Source organism: Rhineura floridana, chromosome 4, assembly GCF_030035675.1.
Source record: "Rhineura floridana isolate rRhiFlo1 chromosome 4, rRhiFlo1.hap2, whole genome shotgun sequence".
In the NCBI taxonomy this organism is placed as follows: domain Eukaryota; kingdom Metazoa; phylum Chordata; class Lepidosauria; order Squamata; family Rhineuridae; genus Rhineura; species Rhineura floridana.
The window spans coordinates 49,300,377-49,314,917 of record NC_084483.1 but is presented as its reverse complement, the minus strand read 5'-3'; the positions used below and the strand labels follow the sequence as shown (position 1 = coordinate 49,314,917).

The following is a 14,541-nucleotide window of genomic DNA, read 5'->3' as shown; positions in this document are numbered from 1 at the left end:
GAATTGGGCCCGGAAACAAACTGGCAACCAATGCAGTTGTTCCAAAATGTGTTATATGAGATCTAAAGGGAATTCCAGCCAGTAATCTGGCTGCTGCATTTTGGACCTGTTGAAATTTTCAGGTCATCTTCAAGGGCAGCCCCATGTAGAGTGCATTGAAGTAATCCAATCTAGAAGTTATCAGAGCGTGGAGCACTGTAGCCAAGTCATCTCTGTCCAAAAAGCGGCTGACGCTGGCGAACCAGCTGGAGCTGGAAAAAGGCACTCCAAGCCACTGAGGTCACTTCAGCCTCCAGTGACAGTGTTGGATCCAGAAGTATTCCCCAAGCTGCGAGCCTGCTTCTTCCAGGGGAGTGCAACCCCATCCAGAACAGGCCTTCTCCCCACCTCCCAGACATGAGAACATGTAACATCTCTGTCTTTACCTCAATTTAATTCAGCCCTAGACAGCTTCCTCTCCACCACTTTTCATGGGAGTTCTTCCTGTTTTTGAGTATCAGACTAGGACCTGGGAGACCCAGGTTCAAATCCCCATTCAACCATGAAGCTCACTAGATTACTCTGGGCCAGTCACTGTCTTTCAGCCTAATTTATTTCACAGGGTTGTTGTAGGGAACCACATATGACACCTTGAACTCCTTAAAGAAAAATAAAAATGAATAAATAGAAATCAAATCTCCCTTGAAATAATTGAAAAAAAGAATCAGTCAAAAGCCATCTGAAGGAACATATCTCAAAGCTTCAGGTCAAAATATATAGTTCATGTTTACATACAGTTCAACTTATATTGTCGTCAAAACTAAGTATATTTTCATAAAATGGTTTTAGATACCTTTTATCTTAAACCTTTGAGCACATTTTATGCATAAAACATAATTCTAACTATAACTTGTCCCAAAAATATTAATTTGGGGAGAAGTGCAATGACTCAGTGGTATACCCCAGGCTTTTCACTGAAAGGTTCATTCTTGGTCATATCCAGGTAGATCTGGGACAGGACCCTTATCAGTCAGGGTGGACCATACTGAGGTAGATGGATTAATGGTCTGACTTAGTATAGAACAGTTTCCTATGTTTCTAAATTTTACATCTATATGAATTTTATTCTGACCAGTTGTTATAGAATAGTTATAGTTATTATTATATAACAGCATTTATTTATTACACCCCCTGCACTAAAGGGCGGCACGCCAAACATATACAATTAAAACAATACATAAAATAACATAACCACTTCTAATATCAACCATCGTCCTAAAAGGCACCTAACACCATCACCACAACCAAATAATGTATTCTCCTACAAACCAAGTCCCCGCACCAAGCCTTCTCAGCCACAATCAATTAGCCTATTCGATTACTCCAGCAAATCAAAAAGGAAGGTTTTCAAACCCTTCCAAAAGTGGGTAAAATCCTCCTCCTGCTGAAGCACCACAGGAAGACCGTTCCATAGACACAGAACCAAATCCTGAAAGGTTCACAATCTTCACAGGGCAGTTCACATTGGCAGAACAACCAGTAATCTCTGGCCCACAGATCTTGTATCCCTGGCTGGAACATACTGAGCCAGCTGGGATGCCAGATAACGGGGAAGATTGGAACTCAGGGCAGTAAAGGCAAGGACCAGAAATTCATACCTAATGAACAATAGCATATACATATCAATGTCCCTTTGAGCTTACTGTATAGAGTTGGAACCAATTACTGGACACAAGGTATACAAAACTGTGAAGTACAGTCATGCTTAGTATTTGCAATAAAAAAAGTTGAAATTCTAAGATTGTAATGGACTGCCAACAGAAAGAAAAGGTTCAGTTATCCCAGCAAAAAGTTAAAGCACGTGTTAGTTTCAAGTTACAAATCTGTTGCAAATACAGATAAAATGGGTTGTGCCGGCCTTGCCAGTCCATGACCAGAAGAGCTCCTTACAACAGGAGGATGCCCCTAGAGGAACAAAGAAAGGAGTGGTTTTTTTCCAGATTTTCCCTTTCCCTGCAGGCCAAAGGGCAAACCCCGTACTGTTCAAGGGGGTACTTCCACCTCTGGAGTAGATTTTCAGGGAGGGCATAGGGGCCTGCATGGAGAATTGGTGGAACTTGCCTCCCCATCCTTCAGCAGTATTCTCTAGTCAGAATTCCACTCAGTGTAATTATTCCTACATGGTGGCCAAGAATTAGCCTAAGGTAAGGGAGAGCCACCTTTTTTTCCTGTACAATATCATTTTGAACAACACTGTCACATAGCAACATTCCTCACACCACTCTTAAAGAGATTTTTAACTGACAATCAGCCATCTGCCAAGTGCAGTGGCTTGTCCTTGTTGTTGCTGTTTTAAAGAAAAGATGGAAACCATTCAGCCACATTAAATAGTAAGAACACCCCTATTCCCAAAGTGCTATAATCTTTGCAGAAATTCTCCACCCATGTTCGCTGTTGAGGGCACCCCTAAAATATTAACAATTTAAGGAATTTATAACAGCAATAGCAAATTAAAAAATCAATTTAAAAGAGTATGACACTCTCTACATTTTTTCATAATAGCAAACACAAATATTATTTATTATTATTTATTTATTTATTGCATTTATATCCCATCTTTCTTTTCATGATAGAAACCCAAGGTGGCTTACATATGATTCCCAAGAGGTCTCCTATCCAGGCACTGACCAGACCTGACTCTGCTTAGCTTCAGCAGGATGCTGGCCTCAAGTGCCTTCAGACCACAGCCTGGGATCTTCATAAAGCATTAATATTGTCAAAATATTTATTTTTCACAAGCAAAAGTACAATAGCGACAAGATTTTCTACAAAACATATTTTAGTAGAAATGTCTCAGTAAAAATACAGAACACAGAAGACTCTCTGCCATTACCGATTCACCAGTTTTCCCTTTACGCTTCCATTTTCTTTTATCTGATGGTGATGTGCATCCTTGACATTAATAAAGCTAATATGTCTGATGGACGTCTCTGTCCAGGCCCTCACACTCTCATATCCCAGTCCCATTAAGGATCCTCCCACAGGCTGACCTACAGAAAACTTGTTACTTCTCCAGTTCATTATTTCTCTCCAGTATGGTCACGGTACTGAACATCAGTGCCCATCCCTGCCTTTCTCTGTAATGTGTCACAGAAATGCCAAAGGGTCAACTCTGGAATGCATCTGAAAAACTGCTCTACTGAGGCACAGAAGGGAGGGGGGACACACAGCTGCATATCCCCAGAGCACAAAAAACAGGGTCCCCATGTAATGCCTGTAGGATTGCTGTTGAACATGTTAGCATATGAAAACCCAAAATATATCTATCAAGTTGGCATTTCTATGCAGGTATTTTCTATCATTCTGCCCATTTGCTACCGGGCCAAGTTCAAGGTTCTAGCTTTGGGCGTACAAAGCCCTATACAGCTCGGGACCAGGATACCTGAAAGACCGTCTTACCCCTTATATGCCCAGTCGATCACTGTGCTCTGCAGGTGAGGGCCTCCTGCAGATACCATCTTATCAGGAGGTTCGTTCTGCACAATATAGGAAATGGACCTTTAGTGTGGTGGCACCTACCCTGTGGAATTCCCTCCCTTTAAATATTAGACTCTGCTATCTTTTCGGTGCTTTTTGAAGACTTTCTTCTTTCAACGAGACTTTTAAGCTGAAACCTATCCCAGTCTGCATCTGTGTCAGAATTGTTTAATATGTTTTTAATAATGTTTTAACCCTTTTTAAAGTTGTTTTTTTTAAAATGTTTTTAATGCTGTTTTGTTTTTATGTATTTTAAGGTCTGTTTTTATGATGTTGTGCTTTGTTTGCCGCCCTGGGCTCCTGCAGGGAGGAAGGGCAGGATACAAAATAAATAAATAAATAAGATGACTTATTTCTAGAAATGCAATTTGAAAAGTTCAGGAACAACGTAATGAACTCTCTGCTGACAGGAGTTAGTGAGTGGAGAACTGGAGGTTAAAACTTTCAAGAACACATGCAGTTCCCACTAGGACTGATGTTTCACCAGAAGCACACACAAGCATTTCTCGTCAGTCTTCCCCAACTTAGTGTCCTCCAGATGTTGTTGGACTACAATTCCCACAGCCTGAGGAAGGTACCAATTTGGGGGAGGTTGTATTGGGTACTAGGTCTCATTTTGGACAGGGTTTGACAGAGTTAAGACTATTGGGAATTTAACAGTTTTGAAATATATGCAAGATGGCGATAGACTACAGGACTGGAGAGGAGCTGGGGGGACTAGAATAATTTTGGGATAGGGAGAGAGAACACAGAATGCTCATTCAGCAGCTGCATATCTATCTGCAGTCACTGGTCTGTGCTACTAAGGTTATGCCAGTGGCCATTCCCTCACTACATCCCATCTATTTCTCTGTAGAGTCACTGATGAATAAAGGGAAAGGATCATGAAGGAACAGGCTGTACATTAGTTTCTCACACATACAAATTGATGTCCAAACCTACAGACATTTTAATAATGGTAAGAATAGATCTTGCAAGGCACACATTATCTAGCTCACACTGTTCCTATCATTCTGCTGACTATAAGATCATCATCAAGAGACTAATAATACAAAAGTCAGAGGAAGGAGAATTCTCTGCAGAACTTAATTTGCAATAAGCTTGGATGGAAGCATTTTGGGCAATTATCTCAATTCTGATCTCTACACACCCAGCAGGGTGCTTTTATTGTAACTTTTTTGCTGCAGCAGCTTTCCCTCCTCCAACACACACACTTATATACAACAGTCTATTTGGGGGAGGGGACGAGCTAGACAAACAGATGTAGTCACTGTAGCACATAGCTATAAGTAGAAAAGAACCTTCTGGGAAAAAGAGAAATCAACTCCCCCATCTTAAATTTCCCCCAGCACTGCTGTTTTTATTCTAGCCTGCTTCAGATATCACAACATGCCATGGTTTGTTGCTACAACAAGCAGGCACAACCCTTGGACTCACAATTCCTCCTCTTGTTCCTCCTTTATGTGCAAGAAGGAAGAAGTTTAAAGCTTCCATTAAAAGTTTCAAATTAACCATAGTTTTCTACTTCATCCAAATATGGAAAACTGGTTTGTTCTAGACACAGTTGATGAACCACAATATGAAACCACACTTTGATTAGCTTGTTTGAACCAACTGTAGTTACAAGCCACAGTTTCTCATAACTGGATGTAATAGAAAACTATGGTTCATTCAAAATTGTGACTTAAACTTGCTCCTCTCACACATGAACGAAGACAGGTAGCACGGTTTAGCATTTTGTCTGAACTGGGACACTATTTCCATGAGATACCTACAATTCATAAAATAAGTTTCCTTACATGGCATTACCCTTCTCTCCCTTCCCACTCCCTTCCACCAACCACAGGGAAAGGATGTGTGTGTGCATGTATGTATGTGTATATATATACACACACACACTTCTTACAAGAGAATGATTCTATGTTAATATAGAGTTTAAGGGCATTAATGAGTTGATGGCTGAATGCAGACTGTACACTTGCCAACTCCCTTGGTAGCCATACTACCCCAGCTCTAGATGACCTAAAAGATACCTCCAACAACAACTGGATGAGTGGGGGAGGGATGTTTTCTTTACACCATTCACAATTATTTAGGCTTGCATGTAAAAATCCATCAAATGGTTTCAGACATCAAATGGTTTTGCTTAAAAAATAAACTTACTTTCCAATATTTTCAGGTAATGCTTGTAGAGAGATATCGTTTACAGAAAGACATGTTAGATTCTGCAATTCAGGAAAGCTTTCAGGCAACCTACAGAAAGAAAGTTGAAATCAGTCAGGGACAGCAGAAACATTACGTTCTCCACAGCATCCTGCCACGGAGAAGCCCTGCATGATTAACATTTCAGCAGCTACAGGCTGAACTTTGCTCTGCTGTTCTTTCAATTCAATCCTTAACATCAAAACACCAATTTGTCCAAACGCAATACTGAAGAAAGTAAATTCCTGATTTAGCACAAGATGTGGTTAAGTGGCTCAGTTTTGTTAACTGCATGTTTTAAATGATGTTCTCTGCTCAAATGTGGTGTTTCTTACTGGAGAGGCCTTCTTCCCGCCTTTTAATTGTTTTCTCCATATAACTGTTTTCTCAAGGACAAAAAAAAGACCTCCTCTCTCTTACAACCAGGCAGCTTGGCCTGTAACACGCCACACAACATATTCTGTTTTAAAAAAGCAAATCAACAGTTCATTCAAGTGGAACAGAGCCACAACATTCAATCCAACCAGACTGAAAAAAGCCAAACATCAGTCAACTGCCGTGCCTTCTTTTCATAGTCCTACATGTAAGGAAGATGGCTATCCTTCATGGGGGCTCATTTCAATACAAAATCTGTGACAGATTAGATATCTCATGGAACAATCAAGGCTTGTTGTGAAAGGAGGATTAGCATCTCACTTTCTACATGGAAATAATTAGCCCCTTAGGAGGCAATATAACAGCCTCTGTTTTTGTCTAAATGCATGTCATGTGTTAAACAGGACAGAGTTGTTGATGGAATCAATATATTGAACTAGAGCTACTACAACTTTGCTAAGGCTTCACTATGTGCCCCAATCATAACAGCATATTCAGTCACTGGGAAAGCTATGAGGCAACATATTGGACTACCAGAAGCAGAATGCAATCAACTTACCACCTCTCACTTGTGATTTTGTACTCCAGAACAGATACCAAATATCAGTCTCATCTGTTTTGAGCAGCACATGAAGATTTATATTGCCATTTTTCTTGATAACATACATGAAACCCTTGCGTATTTACACTTTTAATAAAGTCAAACCACGTTGGTGTAAATTTACTCCCTTTCCTTTATCCTTGTGCCATTCTTAAATTATCAGTTAATTTTTTTCAAATAAAGCAATATCCCAGACAGTCTTATACCAAAAATCCTTATTTGTACCCATCAAATGTTTCAAAAACGTGTTGTTGTAAGTCACACTGCTAACTGATAGCTGATCAGAACCTTAATTTGCAAATCCAGATCTTCTTGTACAAACAAATTTAAAAGTGCCAACTGTGTTAATGAAGTTATTTTATCTACCTGTCCTATCTCATCAAAAACAATGGTCCAAAACCTGCTACCTTTTGGGCATTCCCACCACATATGCAGAAATGTCCCTTCACTTTGACAGCCTCTCCAATACAGAGGAGAAAGCCCTGGGTTCATATATGACAATTTCCTTGGTGTCAAATATCAGCAGTACAATATTCTCACAGAAAGCTCCCTGTGTCTAGAAGCAATAGTCTGGAATGGTGGCTTATTCCATTGGTTAATCTAGTCTTCTCTATCTAGGTCTATCCCAAGCTCCCACTCCACCAGGTTTTAAGGTCTGACATGTCCCCATATACTTCTTCTAACAGGATTTTATACGTATTTGACACTAGTCACTTAGAACTTTCCCCATATTACAATAGTAACTTTTTGAACCTGGACAATCTTCGAGTTGTGCTACCTCTCATTACTGAGTTATTCAGAAAAGCTCTAATTTTTCTCCAAATTAACCATGGTAGGAGGAGTTCTTGCAAGCATTTTTTAAATTCTATTTTCATCTACTGTGGATCCATCGACACAGAAGTCCCTATGACTCTTTTTAATTTACCTTTTATTAGTTTTTAAAACAAAGAAACAAATAAAAGTTTTCCAAAATAAAATACAAAGCTTCATTGTATAGCATTATCATAAACATTTAATTTCCTTAGTTTCAGATAAATGTCTTTCTCATATAATAGCATTATATATGCATTTGCTTAACAAAATTATTAATTTCATATTCTTTCTTTTCTTCTCTACAGGATGATTTGGGAAGCCATTACATCACCATTAAGTAGTGTAGAGATGTTGTGTTTTTATTTTACCAATAGGTTAATTGCTTTTCCATCATTTGTCAATTTTGTCTGTAAAGCAGTGGTCATTGTATTTAACTATAAAAAGAACCTATTTTACCTAGAGTAGATAAAGACAGCATTTCTCATGGTGGAATCCAACGAAGTGTTAAGTGAACATTCCAGCAGCACAAGGATGTGTTCTGGAGCAGATTTAGGGAGGGCACAGGGTGAATGTGGGTGGAGGAAAGGAGGAAATCTTGTTGTGCAAGTGGAAATCTTTGCACTGGTGGGGCATTTTAGCTGAATACCGCCCATAATTTTTAGTTGCTACAACTATGGTTTGATTATGATTGTATTTTGCTATTGTTTAATGCCACCTCTGAGCTCCTGCAGAGGAAGGGTGGGATAGAAAACTCATGTACAAGCCAAAATCAAGATCTTCTTTACAAATATACTTCTAAGATTTCATCATCAGAATTGAAACAATGATTTCATTGTTTGTTTCATTTTATATATGGCTTGTGTTTGCATACACTGCTTAGAAATGTTAATGATTAAGTGGTATACAATATCTTAAATAAATAAAATACAGTTTTTTCAGTTTCACAATAATTCAATTATTGTACGATTACCTAGTGAGTGGATTCCCACTGAAGTCTGCTACCTGTAATGATTTGCAGAAGGAGATGCTTTCAGGAATTTCAGGAATATCTGCAAGAGATAAAATAATGTATTAAATAGCAACTGGAAATCACTATATATTTTAAAATCAGACTGTATTTACTACTTTGTAAGATACTGTCTGGCGTGTACCTTTCTAAAAGCAATGCTAAATGTTGGTTTGCATTTATTTACAGACAGGAATTGCAGTGGAATCCAAACAAGCAAGCCAAACAAGCAAGCCAGTTCTACTGGCACTGCATTTACATCACCCTGTTCTCTCCCCTCGTGTAACACATCCTTGGCCATCTGCAGCATTAAACTATTATCTGACTATTTTAGTAGCTTTGGAAGAGGAATTCAGCATAATCACCACTACAAAGAAGCAAATCCATTTCTGAAAGACCTCAAAAGAAAAGTCAATATACGCTCAGGAACACCACAAAAGATTCCAGGGAGGAAGAGGAGGGGGAAAGGCAATGAGATTATCAGTAAACTTTAAAGAGCTGCTCTTTGATATATTCAAGAGCGCTATTATGATTTAATTGCAAAATAAAATACGTTATAAAATAAAAGTATATTGAACTCTACCCACTGCACCAAAAGTAGCAACTGTACTTTTGGCATGCATACCTAGTACATAGGTCTCACTCACTGTCTTTAACAGGAGTGGGCAAACTTCAGGCTTATGGGATCTACCTACTTTTTTTTTTTTTTTTTTTACTAGAACACTGAGATCCACCAACTGGAGCCATAAGAGGCATACACTTAGAAGTAAGGATTCTGAGCCTATGATTTGTTTTTTTGACTACCAGAACTGAACTGAGTTCACAGTCCTTCCTCACAAAAATCTATCATGTTTACTACTGACACCCAACTTTCTTCATTTCAGCTTTGTGTGTGTATGGGTCACTTTGCCATTGCCATCGTTAAACAATTAGGAGTCAGAAATCTTTGCCAAACTACTCTAAATTGTCCCAAGATATACCAATAGGCCCTGAACTACCTTTTGTCCACACACAGGTTATTATTACTTTGCATTAATTAGTAGAACCAGTAATAAGTTGGTTAAGAGAGACTCCTGAGGAATGATCACATGGACTGACAACTAGGAAGGTGGAGAGGAGACACTGCCTTCCCTAAATGGCACCCCTGTATATGTAATTATTACAATTATTGCAATTATTAATTACACAGACAGAGGTCCAGTGAGATATATTATTTTAAAATGTTCCAGGTGCCTAAGTAACCTGTCAACATAGACTTCTACAACCCTAGTTTATCCATGCTCCCCTGACACTTTGTTGTTTATGGTAAACAGAGTAAGGAAGAGGTGGGGGGGGAGAGAAATGAGCACACCTACACCAAATAATGCACAGAGCTAGTATGCTGGTTATCTCCCTACACGGGGAAATAAAAATGCTCCTAACTGTATGAAGTTTGCGCATATGAGTCACTTAACTAACTGCCTGCTTTAAATCTTTTAAGCCAGTGGTCTTCAACTGGTTCAGACTCAAGACCCACCTCTGACTCCCAACTAGCAACGTGGGACCCACTTTCACATTTTCACTTTCAGTTTGATGCCACATGATGTCACATGACTGACAGGAGGGATGCCCACCACCTGTGAAAGCTGGCCCACAGGTTGGAAGCAAAAAATGAGTTAAGGGGGTTTATACCTGGCTAAACCTCTCCCCCTTTACCCCCAACCCCCTTTAGACCTGGCTAAACTTTCGTTTCCCCTGATCTGGTTGAGGATTCCTCTGTTTCTTCCACCCCACCACCTTTAGATCTGGCTACAGCTTCCTCCATTTCTTCAACTCACTTTAGACCTGGCTAACTCCCCATTAACTCCCTTTATACCTAGCAAAACCTCCCCTACCCCACGAGCAAAAGGGAAGCGGGGAGGGAGATGGTGGCAGGCAACCCAGGCAAGTAACAGAGAAAACTCAGGACAGTCTGGGGAAGCTCCTCAGCAACCATCCTGCCAGCTGCTGCTCCCTCCTCATCTTCCACTGCTGAACCTGCAACAATGTCATCAGCGAGGCAGGCAGCAGTGGAAAAACAGTGCAGGATAGTTGCTGAAGAGCCTCACTGGCCTGCCATAAGCGTTCCTCCCACCACCACCCTCCACTGTTGAGAAAAGTCAGGGAAGCTTCCCTGCTGGGGGTGGCCAGCATGGGTGCCACAGTAGGGTACTTCCCTTGTGGCCTGGAGGCAATGCCAAGGCCCCCCACCTGGCTAACCCTCCCCCCCACCGCCTGAGAAGGAGGGAATCAGGAAAAGAGATGGAAGCGGCTGGCCCAGGCAAATCACCTGAGAGAAAACTCAGGGTGGGCCAGGACACCTCCTCAGGAACCATCCTGGCGCCTGCCACTTTCCTCCTCATCCTCTGCACCTCAGCCTGCAACAACTGGTGAGGCAGCCAGCAACAGCATGGCAAAGCAATACAGTTGCTGTGGAGCTGCCCTGGTCTGCTCTGAGTTTTCATCCATGGCCTGCCCGCCCCTCCCCACTGCCTCTCTCGCCTCCAGCCTCCACTGCTGGAATGAGCCCAGAAGCTTCCCTAGTGGAAGGAAGAAGCAGTGGGACAACTCCTCCTCCTGAAGAGGAGAAAGTAAGACTGTGCGACCCACCTAGCATGACCACCTCAAGGTTGTGACCCATAGGTTTATGAACTATGTTTTAAGCCCGCAATAGAAGATGCAACATTAACTAGTATCCCTCTGCCCTGGAGAGTTTCTACACTAGAAAATGGTGTGGATAAGGGTTGGACAATAAAAGAGAAAAGCAACAGTAGTTAAAGAAATCTTCTCATCTGCCCCTAGATCTAATAAAGGAAAGCAGGTTCTTTGACATTAAAGAAGGCAGGTATTTTTAAATCTTCCAGGTTTTGTGACATCATTTGCAGCTCAGATACATGGATAAAATAGAATCCCATGCATCAGTCTGCAGAAGAACATTGTCTGTTTCTTGCTTCAAATTAATAACAGCCAGCACTAGGGAGTAGCATCCTCTCCTACAACAGGTACTAAGAACCAACTATACCCTGTGTATCAAACGATAGTATTTAAAGCATTTCACATACATTATGTTGGTAATCCTCACAACTCTCCTGTAGGCTACATATTGATTGGGGGGGGTACTGATGCAGGAGTGGCACTGTGCCTAAGAGATATTGTATGCAAAAGTGTATAGTGCAAGAGTATAGAACCTTTTTCAGCCTAAGAGCCACATTCCCTTATGAGCAGCCTTTTGGGGGGGGGGGGAGAAACATGCAAATTGTGAGTGGGCACAAGAAGATCAACAAAAGCAACTCTTCCCTTTGTAAAGTAGGCTACATTCCAGTCATGCAAAAGTCAAAGATGTCTATACACCACCACCCCACTTCCATTTAGGCAAGGAAGAAACATTCCAACCAGCCAAAAAGCACTCAATGAGAGTGAGGTTGTGTGGCCTGGGGAGAGCCTCAAGGGCTGTGTTCAGGCCCCAGGACTGAAGTAGGGCATATTTCTAGTCTAAAACGCCCACGTTCAATGGTTAAAAACAGAACACCGCTTACAATTGTCTCAACTTAGTGAAAGGCTTTTAAGTACATACCTAAATGCCCAGCCCTTTACATCAGGAAAAGGATCTGTAAAAACCTAGTACAGCCATTTTAAATGTCCTATATTTATTAGATTTGTAGGACAACTAACTAAAACAATGGCTAAAATCCCCTTTTAACCGTATTTAAACGGACAGGTGTGTATTTGTTTACAAAACTCAGCTGTTGACTTTCATGAGCATTTGTGCTTGTACAATAGCTAACCAATTTCTAACACTCATGGTTAACCAATTTAGTCCCCTTCAATATCCAGGATCCTTCCAACAATGTGCACAATGAATGCCCTGTACACATGTGATGCTCTGGCAAACAGACCATACACAAACTCTGCTAAACAATACAGCTATTATCAGCTCTATGACTTAGGACAGTGCAATCAGGCACACCGTTAGTGAACCTTTGGCCAGCTGAAGTGGAGAAAGCCAAGCAAGCAGTATTGTAACTAAAACTATGTGTTTTACACTTTCAGGCAGGATTGTTTTGCTATTATTTATTTCCACGGCTTAAATATGAATTGTACCCACAGCTGATGAATCTAGCCATAGTGCAGCACACACAATGAATTAGGAAGGCAATTTAATGCTAATTCTTTGCATTGCCTCACTAAAACGCTACTGAGTTTGATACAGCTTTGCTTCATTTACTACAAGTGAAATCCTAGGCACTGAGAGGGGGAGGGAGGGAAGTTAATATGTCTGTGTGCTCTGTGAACAGAGATGCATTGTGCTTTATACTCTTCTCCCCCTCCCTTCCTCCTGTGAGGTTCCTATATAAGCAGAAGCTGAAATCTTCTTTCCTTTGCGCAGCCATTTTGCCCGGCAGAAGTTTGAAACTGCACTTAAAATTTCAGCTTAGTTGTATAGCAAAATTATGTAACGATAGATCATACAGGCTTGCTGTTTTTACATTTACGACAAATCAGAGCAAGTTTTTTTTTTTTTTAAAAAAATAGAATCTGCAAACTGCCAAGCCATCATCATTAAACTATGCAATTCTGAGGAGAAAGATGGATGGGCTTATGAAAAAGTAACCCAGCATGGTTAACAGGGGTGTTATTGAGTAGCAATCACCTTGCCAGAATGCCCCTCCTGTGTTGGATGGGGAAGTTTTATACAGGCAATTGTTTATATCTCCTCCAAACAGCTGTAAGCTCTGCCATCTTAGAAGTGTAGATGGATCGTACCTTGGGTTAGTGAGAGTCAAAAGTATGAGGATCTGGAACCACCCTACTCACTCTCTCCTTTTATGCATGCACAATTTCTCCCATTCTATCATCCACTTATTTCCCTTCTCTCACACACACCCAAGCCTTCCATTCACACAACCTACTGATCCACTGCCAATTCACCAGTCTTTCCCCCTTACACACACACACACCCCTGCAGGGCTAGGGGTGTATTATCCTGTGGATTTGGGAAAGGGTACTCACTGTGTGAAGAAACCTTGCATCAGGTCTCCCCTATATCAAGAAGCAGCAGGAGCAGAGCTTGGAAGATTACTTTTAACAAGTAATAAATTACAATTACTGTTACATGGGCCCCAAAAGTAATAAATTACCATTGCTCTGAAAGTAACTGATTACTTTGCCATTACTCAAAAGCAATCACTACAATTACACTTAAGTTACTTTTTTAAAAATTGGAGTGCCTACAAGGTGCTGGCCTTGGCTGCTGCACATCTAAGTAGCCTAAAACAATATTAAAAATAAACACAGAGAGCGAGAGGGTAGCAGAGTAATTTATTTTATCCATAAGATTAACAGAATGGCATAATCTCACATCCACCCCACACCAGCAATGGTGATACCCCAACATACATATACTTTTTCACTCGAAATCAAATTTTACACTAGAAATGCTGCTTTTACAATATAATAATAATAATATTTAATTTGTTTGTCGCCTATCTGGCAATTAGCCACTCTAGGCGACGTACATTAAAAGAGATAAAATACAATAACAGATGTAATCACATTAATAACAATAGGTAAAACACTGGACAGTCATCAATACATATAAAAGCAATTATAATAACAACATACGATAAATGACAGAATCATGGTGATTTACCCAATGACCTCAAAGGCTTGCTGGAATAGCAGAAATACATTTCTGTTGTCTCACCTTTGCTCAAAGAGCACATCAGACAAGGAATTTCTTTTTACAGTAATTATGTTGCCACTACTACTGCACAGGCGTTCTATTGCGGTTGCTTGAAGACATGCTTTTGTTGTGCTGCAAAAGCATCACAGTACCCCTTTCAACTAAAACATATTTTTATCAATATGGCAATCCCCAGCATCAAAAAAATTTGCAAACTTTAGTACTTTACCTTTGTATTTTTTTTTTCAACAGTATAACTCCTGCTGGGAGGAAGGGTGGGATATAAATCAAATAATTAATAAATAAACTTAGAGGTAACTTAATCCT

General features: G+C 40.4%; 1 protein-coding gene across 1 annotated transcript in view; it reads right to left on the bottom strand.

The window, feature by feature from the left end:
- Window positions 1-14,541, bottom strand: part of LRRC1 (leucine rich repeat containing 1) — a 107,701-nt gene that overhangs the window by 49,908 nt on the left and 43,252 nt on the right. The window contains exons 3-4 of the mRNA XM_061626247.1: window positions 8,478-8,556; window positions 5,680-5,769 (exon numbers count right to left, since the gene is read on the bottom strand). Of these exons, the coding sequence (XP_061482231.1) occupies window positions 5,680-5,769; window positions 8,478-8,556 (169 nt within the window). The remainder of the gene's footprint in view (window positions 1-5,679; window positions 5,770-8,477; window positions 8,557-14,541) is intronic.